The 11,673-nt window shown below is 46.1% G+C and overlaps 1 protein-coding gene across 2 annotated transcripts in view; it reads left to right on the top strand.

Annotated features, from left to right (window-relative positions):
* The first annotated feature begins 1,616 nt into the window (after positions 1 to 1,616).
* Positions 1,617 to 11,673, top strand: part of TMEM233 (transmembrane protein 233) — a 36,507-nt gene continuing 26,450 nt past the window's right edge. Inside the window, exon 1 of one of the 2 annotated variants that reach the window (XM_008507393.2) lies at positions 1,617 to 2,203. In XM_008507393.2, coding sequence (XP_008505615.1) covers positions 2,018 to 2,203 — 186 coding nt within the window. In that variant the 5' untranslated portion in view covers positions 1,617 to 2,017. The remainder of the gene's footprint in view (positions 2,204 to 11,673) is intronic. The other variant, XM_008507388.2, reaches the window with a different exon arrangement.

Here is an 11,673-nt window from a genome sequence, read left to right as displayed (position 1 = left end):
GGGAAATCATTTTTTCAGTGCTCTCAGTTAATTCTGATCCATTCATTCAAGAAATATTTCTTGCATCCCTACTATGTGCCAGGACAATTTGAAGTGCTGGAAATATAGCTCTGAATGGGTTCCAGAGTTTATAGGCTAGAGAAAGAACAGGCAGAAAACAAGTAAACAAACAAATTATGACAGCGATACATGCCACCCAAAAAGCCGGTAAAATATAGAATAATTACAAGGACCTACACTAGATAAATCTAAAGAGGAGATCTCTCTCTGCAAAAGTAAGATGTGAGCTGACAGCTGAGAAATAAAAAAGAGCAGCCAGGTGATAGTCTGGGGGAACAGCATTTCTAGCAGAGGGAATAGTCAATGCAAAGCCTTGGTTGAGAACTCAGTAGATGAACCTAATTCTTTGGTTTATTCCCACCTGATTAACCAACAAAAATGGGGGAGAAGGTACATCAAGAAGGTACTATTTCATCTTCGTGTGTTCATCCAGCAAGCTATACTAAGCACATACTTTGTTTCAGGCACTGTGCCAGGTGCTGACACAAAGATGAGCAGGATGGTCCCCTCCCTCTGGGAATTTGAAGTCCAATGAGGGAGGCAGATAACTAAATCAGTATGGCCCCATGAAGTAAGTGAGAGCATCTGAGATAATCAGTTCATGTTCTGAGAAAGCCAAGCAAATGATTAATACTTTCAAGTATGATGATGTGAGTAACTGTTTTTGAGATGGTGCATAATAAAATTATTTGCATCTTTGCGGTCCTGCCAGCTCGGAATATCTGGATTTTTGGTGAAATATTTGCAGCCATGGATCTTGGGTCTGAGATGCTGTATAAGGACTATATTCAGGGGAAATAGCATCCTAAGAACAGCTAACATTTATGAGCACGTAGATTCACCTGGCTTGACGTGCAACCTCATAGAGTCTTCAAAATGTCCCCAGGAGGCAGGAACTCATTATTTCACTTTTTTCAGATGAGGAGACTGGAGCTCAGCAAGGTGAAGAGACTTCCCTGAGGTCATTCAACTCAGATGTGACAATTTCCCAGCTCTGTCTGGGTTCAGAGCCTCAGTCCTGGTCCATGCCCCCTTTCATAAATTGCTTAAATATGGATGCAATTACTATCCTCTTCCCACTTCCTAAAATGGATCCCTCTCATTTCTCTCCATCCCAATTAACCGCCTGGGTCGTCTACACCAGCCAGATCTACCTGCTTCTCTCTCCAGGGGCCCTGTAGGTGGAAACGTGAAGAGGAGAAGGATTCCTTGTTCCCACACTCAGGAAAAAGTCGGGGGCACCAGGGCAGGCTCTGGCTGGGTGGTGCCCAATGCCAGGCTGTATTGACTCCAGTCTCCAGAGGCCCCGTGCAGTGTGTGAAGGGTTGGGCCCAAAGCTGAGCACCTTGCTCCCTGCCCACCTGTCGGGGAAGAGAAATGACCGGGGCCCCATGTTCAGGGTCTGAGTAGAAGAAGAGATGGAGCCAGGGGAAGAAAATTGTTGAAGTCAAGAAGCGGTAGAAAGTCCGTTGCCACCTTGATAGGATTTCGCCTTCTCCCTGTCACGTGGAATGTATTCAAATTCAGCGGCTTAAAAAAATGAGCTGGTCATCTTCAGCTCGCAGCCTGGCCAGTTTGTAACTTAAAGGGCCTTCGCTTTCCCCTTCCCTGAGCCTTCTTTTATTCCGGAGTCTGTGAGTCTGTCTGATGGTCTCTGGGGGTGTCGGTCCAAGAGTGCCTTTCCCCTGTTTCTCGGGCTGACAGCCTCCCTCTCTCTTCCCCGCCGCCTCCTCTCACTCCCTTGCTCCCTCCCTCCCTCCCTCTTGTGCCCAAGCTCTTGGCCCAGGTCCCGGAGCCCGGGCGGGTGCAAGTAGGAGGACGCAAGAGGGGTGAGGTCACGTCTCCCTTGAGCCCGGCGCCGCTGGCTTTTCAGAGCCTCGCCACAAGCCGGCGGCCAGAGTCCCAGACCGCGCCGACCGTGCGCTCCTCCGCCCTCCCTGCGCCGCCGGCCTCGTCCATGTCTCAGTACGCCCCCAGCTCGGACTTCAAGAGGGCTTTGGACAGCAGTCCCGAGGCCAACACTGAGGATGACAAGACCGAGGAGGATGTGCCCACGCCCAAGAGCTACCTGTGGCTCGCCGTCGTCTCGTGTTTTTGCCCCGCGTACCCCATCAACATCGTGGCTTTCGTCTTCTCCATCATGGTGAGTGGGTTAGGACCAGGAGCAGCCAGGAAGGAGAGACGTGGGTGGCGTTGCGCTTGGGGACCCCGCGCGCTCTCCTTGGCTCCCTTCTTCACGTCCTCGCGCGCCTTGAGTGTTTTGTCTTCCGCGCCTCCTCAGGGTCTAGGAACTCTCCCCTCAACCATCAGCGCCTCCTGTGCGCTCCTTGTCGCGCTCAGAGCCCTGATCAAATCTCCCTCAGGACAGCTTTCCAGTGCGCCCATGGTGCACTCCCTCTCCAACCCGGGGAAGTTCTTCCTTGAACTTTGCGTCTTCTCTCTCTGCCTCCTCCGACATTCCTGGGCATTCGTCCGGTTCTTCTCAACTCGTTTTTCCAGAGCCTCAGAGCGCACCACTCTTGCAGGCAACAGCACGCCCCATTCTCTGAGCGCGCTGGCTTTGCGCCCCCCTCCTTGCCGCGCCGGGTGCTCCCGCTCTCCAGAATCCACGCCTGTCTCTGTCTTTTAGCATACTACAGTCCTTTCTCTCTTTGCTGCGCCCAGGGCGCCGCCTCAGCCACTCTCTGAGGATTCCCAAGCGATTCCCCATGCCCTCTCCTTGACCCCTGGCCTCGTGCTTTGGCCCGCTCTCTCTGGGGCAACAGTTCCTTCCCGCTTCTTCCTATGCCAGCTCCCTCTCCTTGGCTCTCTCCTGCACTCTCTAGGCCCCTTTTTTCCAGCGCGCCCGGTCTCTCTCCAGGCCTTTCTTGGACGCCCCCAGTGCCCCTCTCGCCAGCAATGTGCGAGCTCGCCTCTCTTACTCTTTCTACCCCAGCACGTTGTAGTTCCTCCCTCTTTTGCTGCGCACAGACCCTAACTTCACCTTTCTTGGCGTCCCCCAAGGGCTCCCAGGAGCCCCTCCAGGCCACTGTCCTGTGCCCGCCCGGGGCGCTCCAGGGAATGCAGTGGGGACTCCGCGCTCTGTGCGGCCCCCGCGCGCCCTTTGCGCGCCGGCCTCTCGAACTGCGCGCCTCTCTGGAGGAGAGGCAGCTGGTGCTTCCAGGCCGCCCTCCGGAGCTCGCCTCCGCGGCCGTCTTCAGGCCTCTTAGGAACTCCCGCGCGAATCCCACCAGGAGGGCAACGAGCGCCCGCGAGATCCTTGCCTTATTGACTGGAGCAGCTGGCCCGTGGTGGCGGCGGGGTGAAGTTCCGTCTGTCCCGGGACAACCCTGCCGTGAGCTCCCTCCCCCACCGGCCCACTCCGCCTGCAGCTAGGCGACCGAACTCCCCAGCCACAGACCCGAGAGTCCGAATTCAGCTCCGTGAAGATCTATAACCACTGCTCCCTGCCCCCGTTCGAGTCCGTCCACACTTACCCAAGGGTGGCACCTATTCGCTTCGTGGGTACCCACAGAGACCTCATTTGCATGGGCAAGTTGCCCTTTCCCAAACCCCATTTGTAGGCTGTCTACACCAAAATTCCAGTGTGCAGGCATTGAAGTTCCAACTGCCTGGGTTCAAAATCCTATTTCCAACACATACCAGCTGTATGGTCTCTGGAAATCACTGCCTCTCTCTTAACCTCAGTCTCATTGTCTGTAAAATGGGAATAATCAAAGCCATAGTTCTTGGGGTTGTTGTGAGTATTAACGAGATAACAATTGCAAAACGCTTGCAACAGTGCCCAGCATGGTGTCATTATTGGGTCTTTACTCAAATGTCACTTCCTGAGGCCTTCTCTGGTCACTGTTTAAAAATCAGACCCCACAAGGTGTATTCTCTCTTCCCTGCTGCTTTTTGCCCAAACCACTTCTCTCCATCTCATGTATTATTTTACTTAATAATATGCTTAGTGTCCGTGTGCCTCATTAGAACATAAGGTCCATGAGATAGGGGTATTTGTAGGTCTTGTTTATTGCTGTATCTTCAGCACCTAGAAAAGAATCTGGCAGCTGGTAGATGCTCAATAAATACAATGAAACGAATGCATGTATGAACGAATGAATGAATGATGTTAATGGATCACGATGTCTGCTTTACACCTGCTGCTTTTGCCCCATACTGGAGCCCCGGAAGGAAGCCACCATATCAGGTTCCTTAGGACCAACCAGCCAGTTTCCTCTCTTCCTTCCTCTCCAGAGACATCCCGTCTGGAGGAAGCTGGGGAGGAGGTGGCAGCCAAATTCTCCAGGCAGCAGCAGACTCTCTGGCTGGCACTGGTGCCCACGTTCTATCCCGCTTTGTTAATGAGTCAGCAGCCTAGACACCCCTTTCCCAGTGCCACTTAGAAAACTGCCTGCAAAGGTTTTTTCCCCCATTGGTCTGAGACGAGCTAACGCTCCAGCTGGTGGTGGTGCCAGGTCGGATACTAATGATGCCATTTGGTGCGTCCTAGGGGATAAGCTGTGTACGTGCTTTGAGTAGGAGCCTCTTTTTCTGACCCTCTCCTCCGCATTCCCTCCCTCAAGCCTTTTCAATAGTTTTACAGCAAGAGACCATTCTACTGTCAGAACACAGACACTAGAGTCGGAAAGTTGACTATGGGCAAATTTCATACCCTTTTAAAGCCTTGGTTTCTTCCTCTAGAAAAGGCAAATGTGAAAAGCATTTTAAGTTGAGCAAACCGTTGTCAGGATGAAACAGAATAAAGCACGTCAAGCCCCCAGCATTGTGCCAGGTATGTGCAATAATTGTCACACCAAAGGATAGCGGGGGGCCTGGAAACATCATTTGTCATGTATGAAAACAAACATAGCATCCAATAAGTGAAACCCAAATTCTAAAAAGAGCTTCCTACACCCTCCTCATTGCACTCCCTCTGAGGCACTGGTAGAGTTTTCCCGTTGAAACAGTGCCGATCTGGGCTTGACAATTTTCATGATAAAGACTTTGAAGTCCAAGGACATAGAGGAAGAGGAAGAGTGCAGGAGGAAGGCAGCTGACCAACTCTGCCAGGTGTGGGCTCTCCCTAGGGTGTCTTGTGATATTCAATCCTGGCTATTTTCAAATCTCAATTCTCTGTCATTTGTGATAAATTCAGGCACACCATTGCCAGGAGTGGTGCCATTCCCCATGGAGGCATTTGGAAATGTTGGGGGGCAGCTGTAGCGTCTCAATGATTTGGGGCACTCCTGGCATCTGTTGGAAAGGGCTAATAGTATTAAGGTCCTGCAAGGCTGGAGATGTGGCCCCAGTGAAGAATTGAGCTACCCCAAACATCACTAGCACCCCAATCAAGAAACACTGTAAGATAATGCAAATTGAGATAAATGCAAAATGATATAAATTCCATGGACATATGGAAAATATTGACAAGGCTCGAAACAACTAGTTCCCAGAAGTGTAAAAAGAACCAGCAATCTAAAATCAATCAATATCTTTATCAAACCAAGCCTGAGGGGTCTTCTACAAAATTACAAAGTTGGAGTGGGTGCTGGGCAATAATAAAACTACTTCGAAAAATATACGTTTGAGAGGAGGGTTCTTCAAGCTGGGGGCGTGTGTGGTCTTTCCACTACCCCATGCGGAGCTAGGACAATCCTGGAGGTTGTGAGGCAGTGCACCACAATCAGTACAACATGGCTGGCTGTATCAGAACATTGGTGAGACAAGCATTGCCCATGGCACGAACACAGAAATCTTTGCTTCTCCATGTTTTGAAAGTCTATTTGTGGAAAGCACACTTAACCTGTATTCAATTTCAGGGACACATATCTCAAGAATTTCCCCCGAGCCTGGGCCACTGCTAGCCATGGGCTATGCATGTTTGTTTGGATTTGAAAATGGCACCCCTCCTCCATGCAGATGCAGCCCTGCACCAGGGGACACAGCTTGGAAAGTGGAGCCCAGGCTGGCTTTCAGGGCTCATTCATCATCGTCCTCCTACTTGCCTCTGGTTGTCTCTGTTTATTCCATCTGAAAGGAACCGCATAATTTTCATATGGCTTTTGACCCTGGAGAAAGAATGTTCATTCAACAAATATTTGCTGAGCACCTCTTGTATGCCAGGCTCTGTTCCAGGCATTGGTCTACCCCTCTACCTCTATCAAGTGGTAGAGAAGATCAGCAAGGCCTCTGCCCTCCTGGATCTGGAAGAAGAAAGGCTTCAGGCAAGTTGCAGGAGTGTTGGCAACTTTAGGTTGTGTTCACTGTCTGTTGGTTTTGTAGCTGGAATTTGCTACCTGGCTCAAGAGATTGGAGTTGAGTCCATACTGAGCCTCCATTCTTGGTGACGTCATGATACAATCATTTGCACAGTTGAACCAATTGGATCGCTCTAGGTGTGGATATAAAATAGCTAATGACTTTTGATTGGGTGATTTATAAGCCTTCTTTTATCAGAACATCTCCTTCACATCTACTTATCCTGTCTAGAGGCCAACCGTTGAGGTTCAAATCCTTTTCTGTTATTTTCTACATCTGTGATTTCCGGCGACTGTCTCAATATTTCTGAGGCTTGGTTTTCAACCCCGTAAAGAGAGGGTTATGATAGTACCTACTCAAGTGCTGTTGTGGAGATTAAATTGTAAAAGTTAAATGTTTTCATCTCATTGCCTAGAACACAGCCAGAACTCAATAAGTATTGATGATGATGACGAAGAAGAAGATGATGATGTGTATATTTTAAGGATACAAGTCATTGCCTTTTCCAGTAGCAGTTTTTCTGTTTTTATTGAGACTAGAAAATTTGATAAGAATAAAAGCAGTGACCAGTAAATATGTCATTGGGATAAATCATCGTTGCAGCCTAAAGGTAAATATTAATGCTAAGGTGAATCATATACAAGTAAACAAGGAAGACCTTTGGTTAAGCATGGAGTATTGAACACACTAGCTTCTCTCTACTCCCGTCTGAAACTTCTTAAAATGATAGTAAGCGAATTTAAGAAGGAACAAATACCCAGGGACAAATTAGAACAGGAAAAGAAATGAGAGAGGTGACAAAATTTTAGAAGATGGAAAATGGCTGGTTGAGCATTGACTCACTTTACAGAGTAGATAACACTGAAATCTACATCCTGAAGAAAAGAGTTGACAAGAATAAAGTCAATTTTCGCTGCAAAACTCTAGAAAGTCTCAGAAATTGGAGATACCAATTGAAGATCTCACCTTTGAAGGTAGGAATAAAGATTAGGGCTGAAGAGAGGAGGAATGCTTGAAAGTCTGTTTAAGAAGTCATTAAACTACCAGAGATCATCTACCACCCCATGTAGTAGGCACCTACTTCCTCAACAGCCCTGATGGAAGATGGGAGATTTACTCTTTGGTGAGATTAAACAGAATTTGACAAATATTTGTTGAGCACCTATTATATGCCGGGCTCTATTCCAGGCATTGGTCTACTCTTTTACCTCTGTCAAGTGGTAAATAAGATCAGCAAGGTCTCTGCCCTCCTGGATCTGGAAGAAGAAATGTTCCAGGCAAACAGAATGGCTCTAGACACCAGGCACAGCTAAGTGTAAAGCTGAGGTGCCATACTGAAAACAGAGGATTAATGGGAAGTCTGCATATTGAACAAGGAAGCCTCTACCCCCTGCCCCCACTTGGCACTCTTACCCTGGCATCCAGGCAGGATATTGGAGAATTTTTCTCCAAGGATGTGTCCATACCAAAAGAAACAACCTACAGATACAAACATTTAGAATTCCTCCAGAGAAATGATGACATTCCCACCCAGTCGTCCCAGGATGCCCGCCCGTTGACAAGCCCCATCCTCATACACAAAACTTCTAAGAAGTTTTTCAGCATCTCACTTTCAAATAAGAACAAGCAGTCAAAGATTATCAGGCATTTGGGAAATTCTTCTGAATTAAGAGACCTGTGGTTTACAGAAGAAATGAAATGTAAGGAAATAAATAATTCAAGAAGTAGAAGAAAACGTCAAGAATAGATGATTAACCACCTCAGAGAAATAAGAAACCATGTTGTGTCCACAAAGAATAACAGGTTGGAAAAAAAGTAAAACAATCAGAAAAGCAAAACAGAGCTCTTGGGAATTATAAATATGAGGGTAGAAAGTACGAAAAGAACAGTGGAAAGATTAGAAGTGAAATTTGAGAGGATCTCAAAGAAGTGAAAAAATCAAAAATATGAAAGCAACTCAAATGTCCGTTGACAGATGAATGGATAAATAAAATGTGGTATGTATCTACAGTGGAATATTATTCATTCTTTAAAAGAAAGGGAAATTCTGACATATTTACAACATAGATGAACCTTGAAGACATTCTGCTAAGGGAAATAAGTCAGTCAGAAAATGACGAATATTGTATGATTCCACTTATATGAGGTACCTAGAGTAGTCAAATTCATAGAGAAAAAAATAGAAAGGTGGTTGTCAGGGGCTGGAGCAAGAGGGGAACGGGGAATTACTGTTTAATGGGTACAGAGTCTTAATTTGAGAAGATGGGACGGTTCTGGATGTGGATGGTGGTGATGGTTGCACAACAATGTGAATATACTTGATGCCGCTGAACTGTACGCTTAAAAATGGTTAAAGTGGTAAATTTTATGTTAAGTATATTTTACCATCATAAAAAATAGAGGGCAGCCAGCCTGGTGGTGTAGTGGTTAAGTTTTCATGCTCCACTTCAGCAGCCCAGGGTTCACAGGTTCGGATCCTGGGCACAGACTTACACACTGCTCATCAAGCCAAGCTGTGGCAGCATCTCACAGACAAAATAGAGGAAGACTGGCACAGATGTTAGCTCAGCAACAATCTTCCCCAAGCAAAAAGAGGAAGACTGGCAACAGATGTTAGGTCAGGGCCAATCTTCCTCACCAAAAAAAAAAGAAGAAGAAGAGGAAGGAAATATTCCCCCAAAAAGATGAAAATAGTCAAGAAAATATAAGAAAATTTGAGACTCATTCCTAGAAATCCAACATCTAATCAGAAAGTTAAAAAAAAGGTAACAAAGAAATTTGAAGAAAGGAAATTATTGAATAAATAATGCAGGAACAATTTCCAGAACTGAACCCCTGTGTTTCCAGATTAAAGGTGTCCCCCAATACCCAATAAAATAAATGAAATGAGATGTGCACCAAAGCTCATCAAGGTGAAATTTCACATATTTAAGGATAAAATTTCTCTCCAATCCTACAAACTTTCAAGAAAAAGAACCATGCCACATATGGAGTCATAATGGCTTTCTAATTCTCATCAGTCGTGCTGACAGCTAAACACTAGTGAAACACTGTCTTCAAAATCCTGAAAGAAAATTATTTTCAACCTCAATTCTAGACCCATCCAAACAATCATTCAAGGTCGAGAAAAGAATAAAGACATTTTCAGACATTCAAGATCTTGAAAAAAAAAATTACCTGCCATACACCTTTTCTCAAAAAGCTATGGGAGGATGTGCTCCCCTGAAACAAGGGAGTAAGTCAAGAAAGAGAAAGACTAGGATCCAGAAAAAGAAATCTGATGCAGAAAAGAGGCAAAGAGAAATCCTTCTCAGAACAAGGCAACGGATCTCATAAACCCACAGGAGATGCAGTTGCTAGTGGATGGTTGCTCGGAAGCCATTGTCAAAATCCATTATCTGGTCATGGGCTGGCACTGTAAGCCACAGCCCTGCCCCAAGTCTGACCACACCTACTCTAGGAGACAAGGTCTGTGGTCAGAAAGAAAGTAAATACCCACAAGATGAAAGACAAACCAGACTGGATGTTCTTTCCATCTAGACCCAGGCTCCAACAGGGGCTGCTCATCCATCAAGGCCATGTTTCAAGTGGACTTTGATTAGGTTGAGAGGGGAGATCTTTTTTTTTGGTGACCAGGGTAAAACTTGGAAATAACAGGTCTTTGTCCAGGCAGCTGACCCAGGAGACTTAACACTGCTCATGCATTGGAGCTCTAAATACTGTAGCTCACTGAGGCTTTCAATGTGACCTCTCTCAACCCTCTCTAGATCTTCCCGCGTGATCATCAGCTGAGAAATGGGTATTCACATTATGGACCCCTGTGACTTATTTCTTATGAATTCCTTTGCTTGAAGCTCCGAAGAGCATTAAGATGATTCCAGATGATAAAGACCTTACCTGAAGTGTGTCATTGTTGGAAAGCTCTGTTCTAGAGACCCATGGATTTTACAGATGTGCATATCGCCCAAGCAGCCCCTGCCTTGTCAACTGCTTTCATCAGTTTCCATGCTATGTGGCAGAGTGTGGCCACTGATATTTAGTGTTTGGGAACCTAGACTATAAGCTGATGTCGAAGTCCTTTCAGTTCTTGATTATTGGAGGTACAGACCACTTCTATTTCAAGATGTTAATCTGTGTATTCCTATAAAAGAAAATACATTTTAAATGCCATTTTAATTTACTGATGAAATCATATAATGGCTTTGTCATAAGATGGTATGGGAGATATAGATAAAACAAGGTTGACATTAATGGATAGTTGTTGAAGCTGGGTTATGGGAACATGGGGATGCATTGCATTATTCTGTCGATTTTTTTATGTGTTTGATAATTTCCATAATAAAAAGAAAGGAAAAAGAAGTCCAGCCGGAACCTGCCTCCCAAAGTCCTTAAAAACTGCCCAGATAACAAAACAGCAGCTGTTTAAATGAGCTGGCAAAACAGACCATGGTTGAGATGCAGTTTGTCATTAATTTATCAGCAAACAATTTCTGACTTATAATGTGTGAATTTTAATGATGGCTTCAGAGGATACCTTCAAATAAGCATCAAGGGGAGGCCAGGTAGAAGGACTCACATCCTAGGGCAGTGCTTCTCAAACTTTAACCACTTGAGGATCTTGTTAAAATGCAGATTCCACTCCTCTTTCAGATCACCTCCTCCATGAAGCCTTTCTTGATTGCCTTCTCTCCCTCACCCTAGGCTGTAACCCACTATACTCTGAACAGATTTCTCTCAGAGCACCTTTATTTCCTTGCACCTATTTGTGTCTGTGAGACCCATGAGATCGCACTGTTAGCCCCAGCACTTAGCACAATGCCAGGCACATGGTCAGCATGTAATACGTGTTTCTTGAATGAATGAATGAATGAATGGCCACGGAGGCCAAAGTTTGCTCCTGCTTTTATCTCTGAGAATTCCCTTCTCTTCCCCAGTTGTGTTGCGTATTTCTGCCAAAACTTTTCTGGAAAACATCCAGGAGACCCAGGCTAATGCCACGGGTCACTGAGAGGTTGGCCCGGGCTTGGTTTCCAAGGATAATTTTCCTGGCTGGTCTGGAGCTCACCGACATCCTCACACCGGAGACCAACGGGTCCACGTTTGGAAATGGGTCTCTGTTCTCAACTTGCTAGTCCAGAGCATGACACTCTTCAGTTCAAAGCTGCTCATCCAGAAGTGCGATGCCCTCAGAGCACGAGCCTGGACATAGCTGAAAACCTCCAGTTCTGCAAGTTCAAGAATTAAGCCAGACTTTCCAAAACTGTGCTTCTCAGACAACTGGTTCTGCCTGATGTTAACAAGTTTTACCAAGAAAGCAGGGAGGGAATAGGGGATGAAACTGAGAAGGCAAATGTTAAGTTAAGCAAAAGT

Source organism: Equus przewalskii, chromosome 7 (assembly GCF_037783145.1).
Source record: "Equus przewalskii isolate Varuska chromosome 7, EquPr2, whole genome shotgun sequence".
Taxonomy (NCBI): Eukaryota; Metazoa; Chordata; class Mammalia; order Perissodactyla; family Equidae; genus Equus; species Equus przewalskii.
This window is presented reverse-complemented; position numbering and strand designations above follow the sequence as displayed.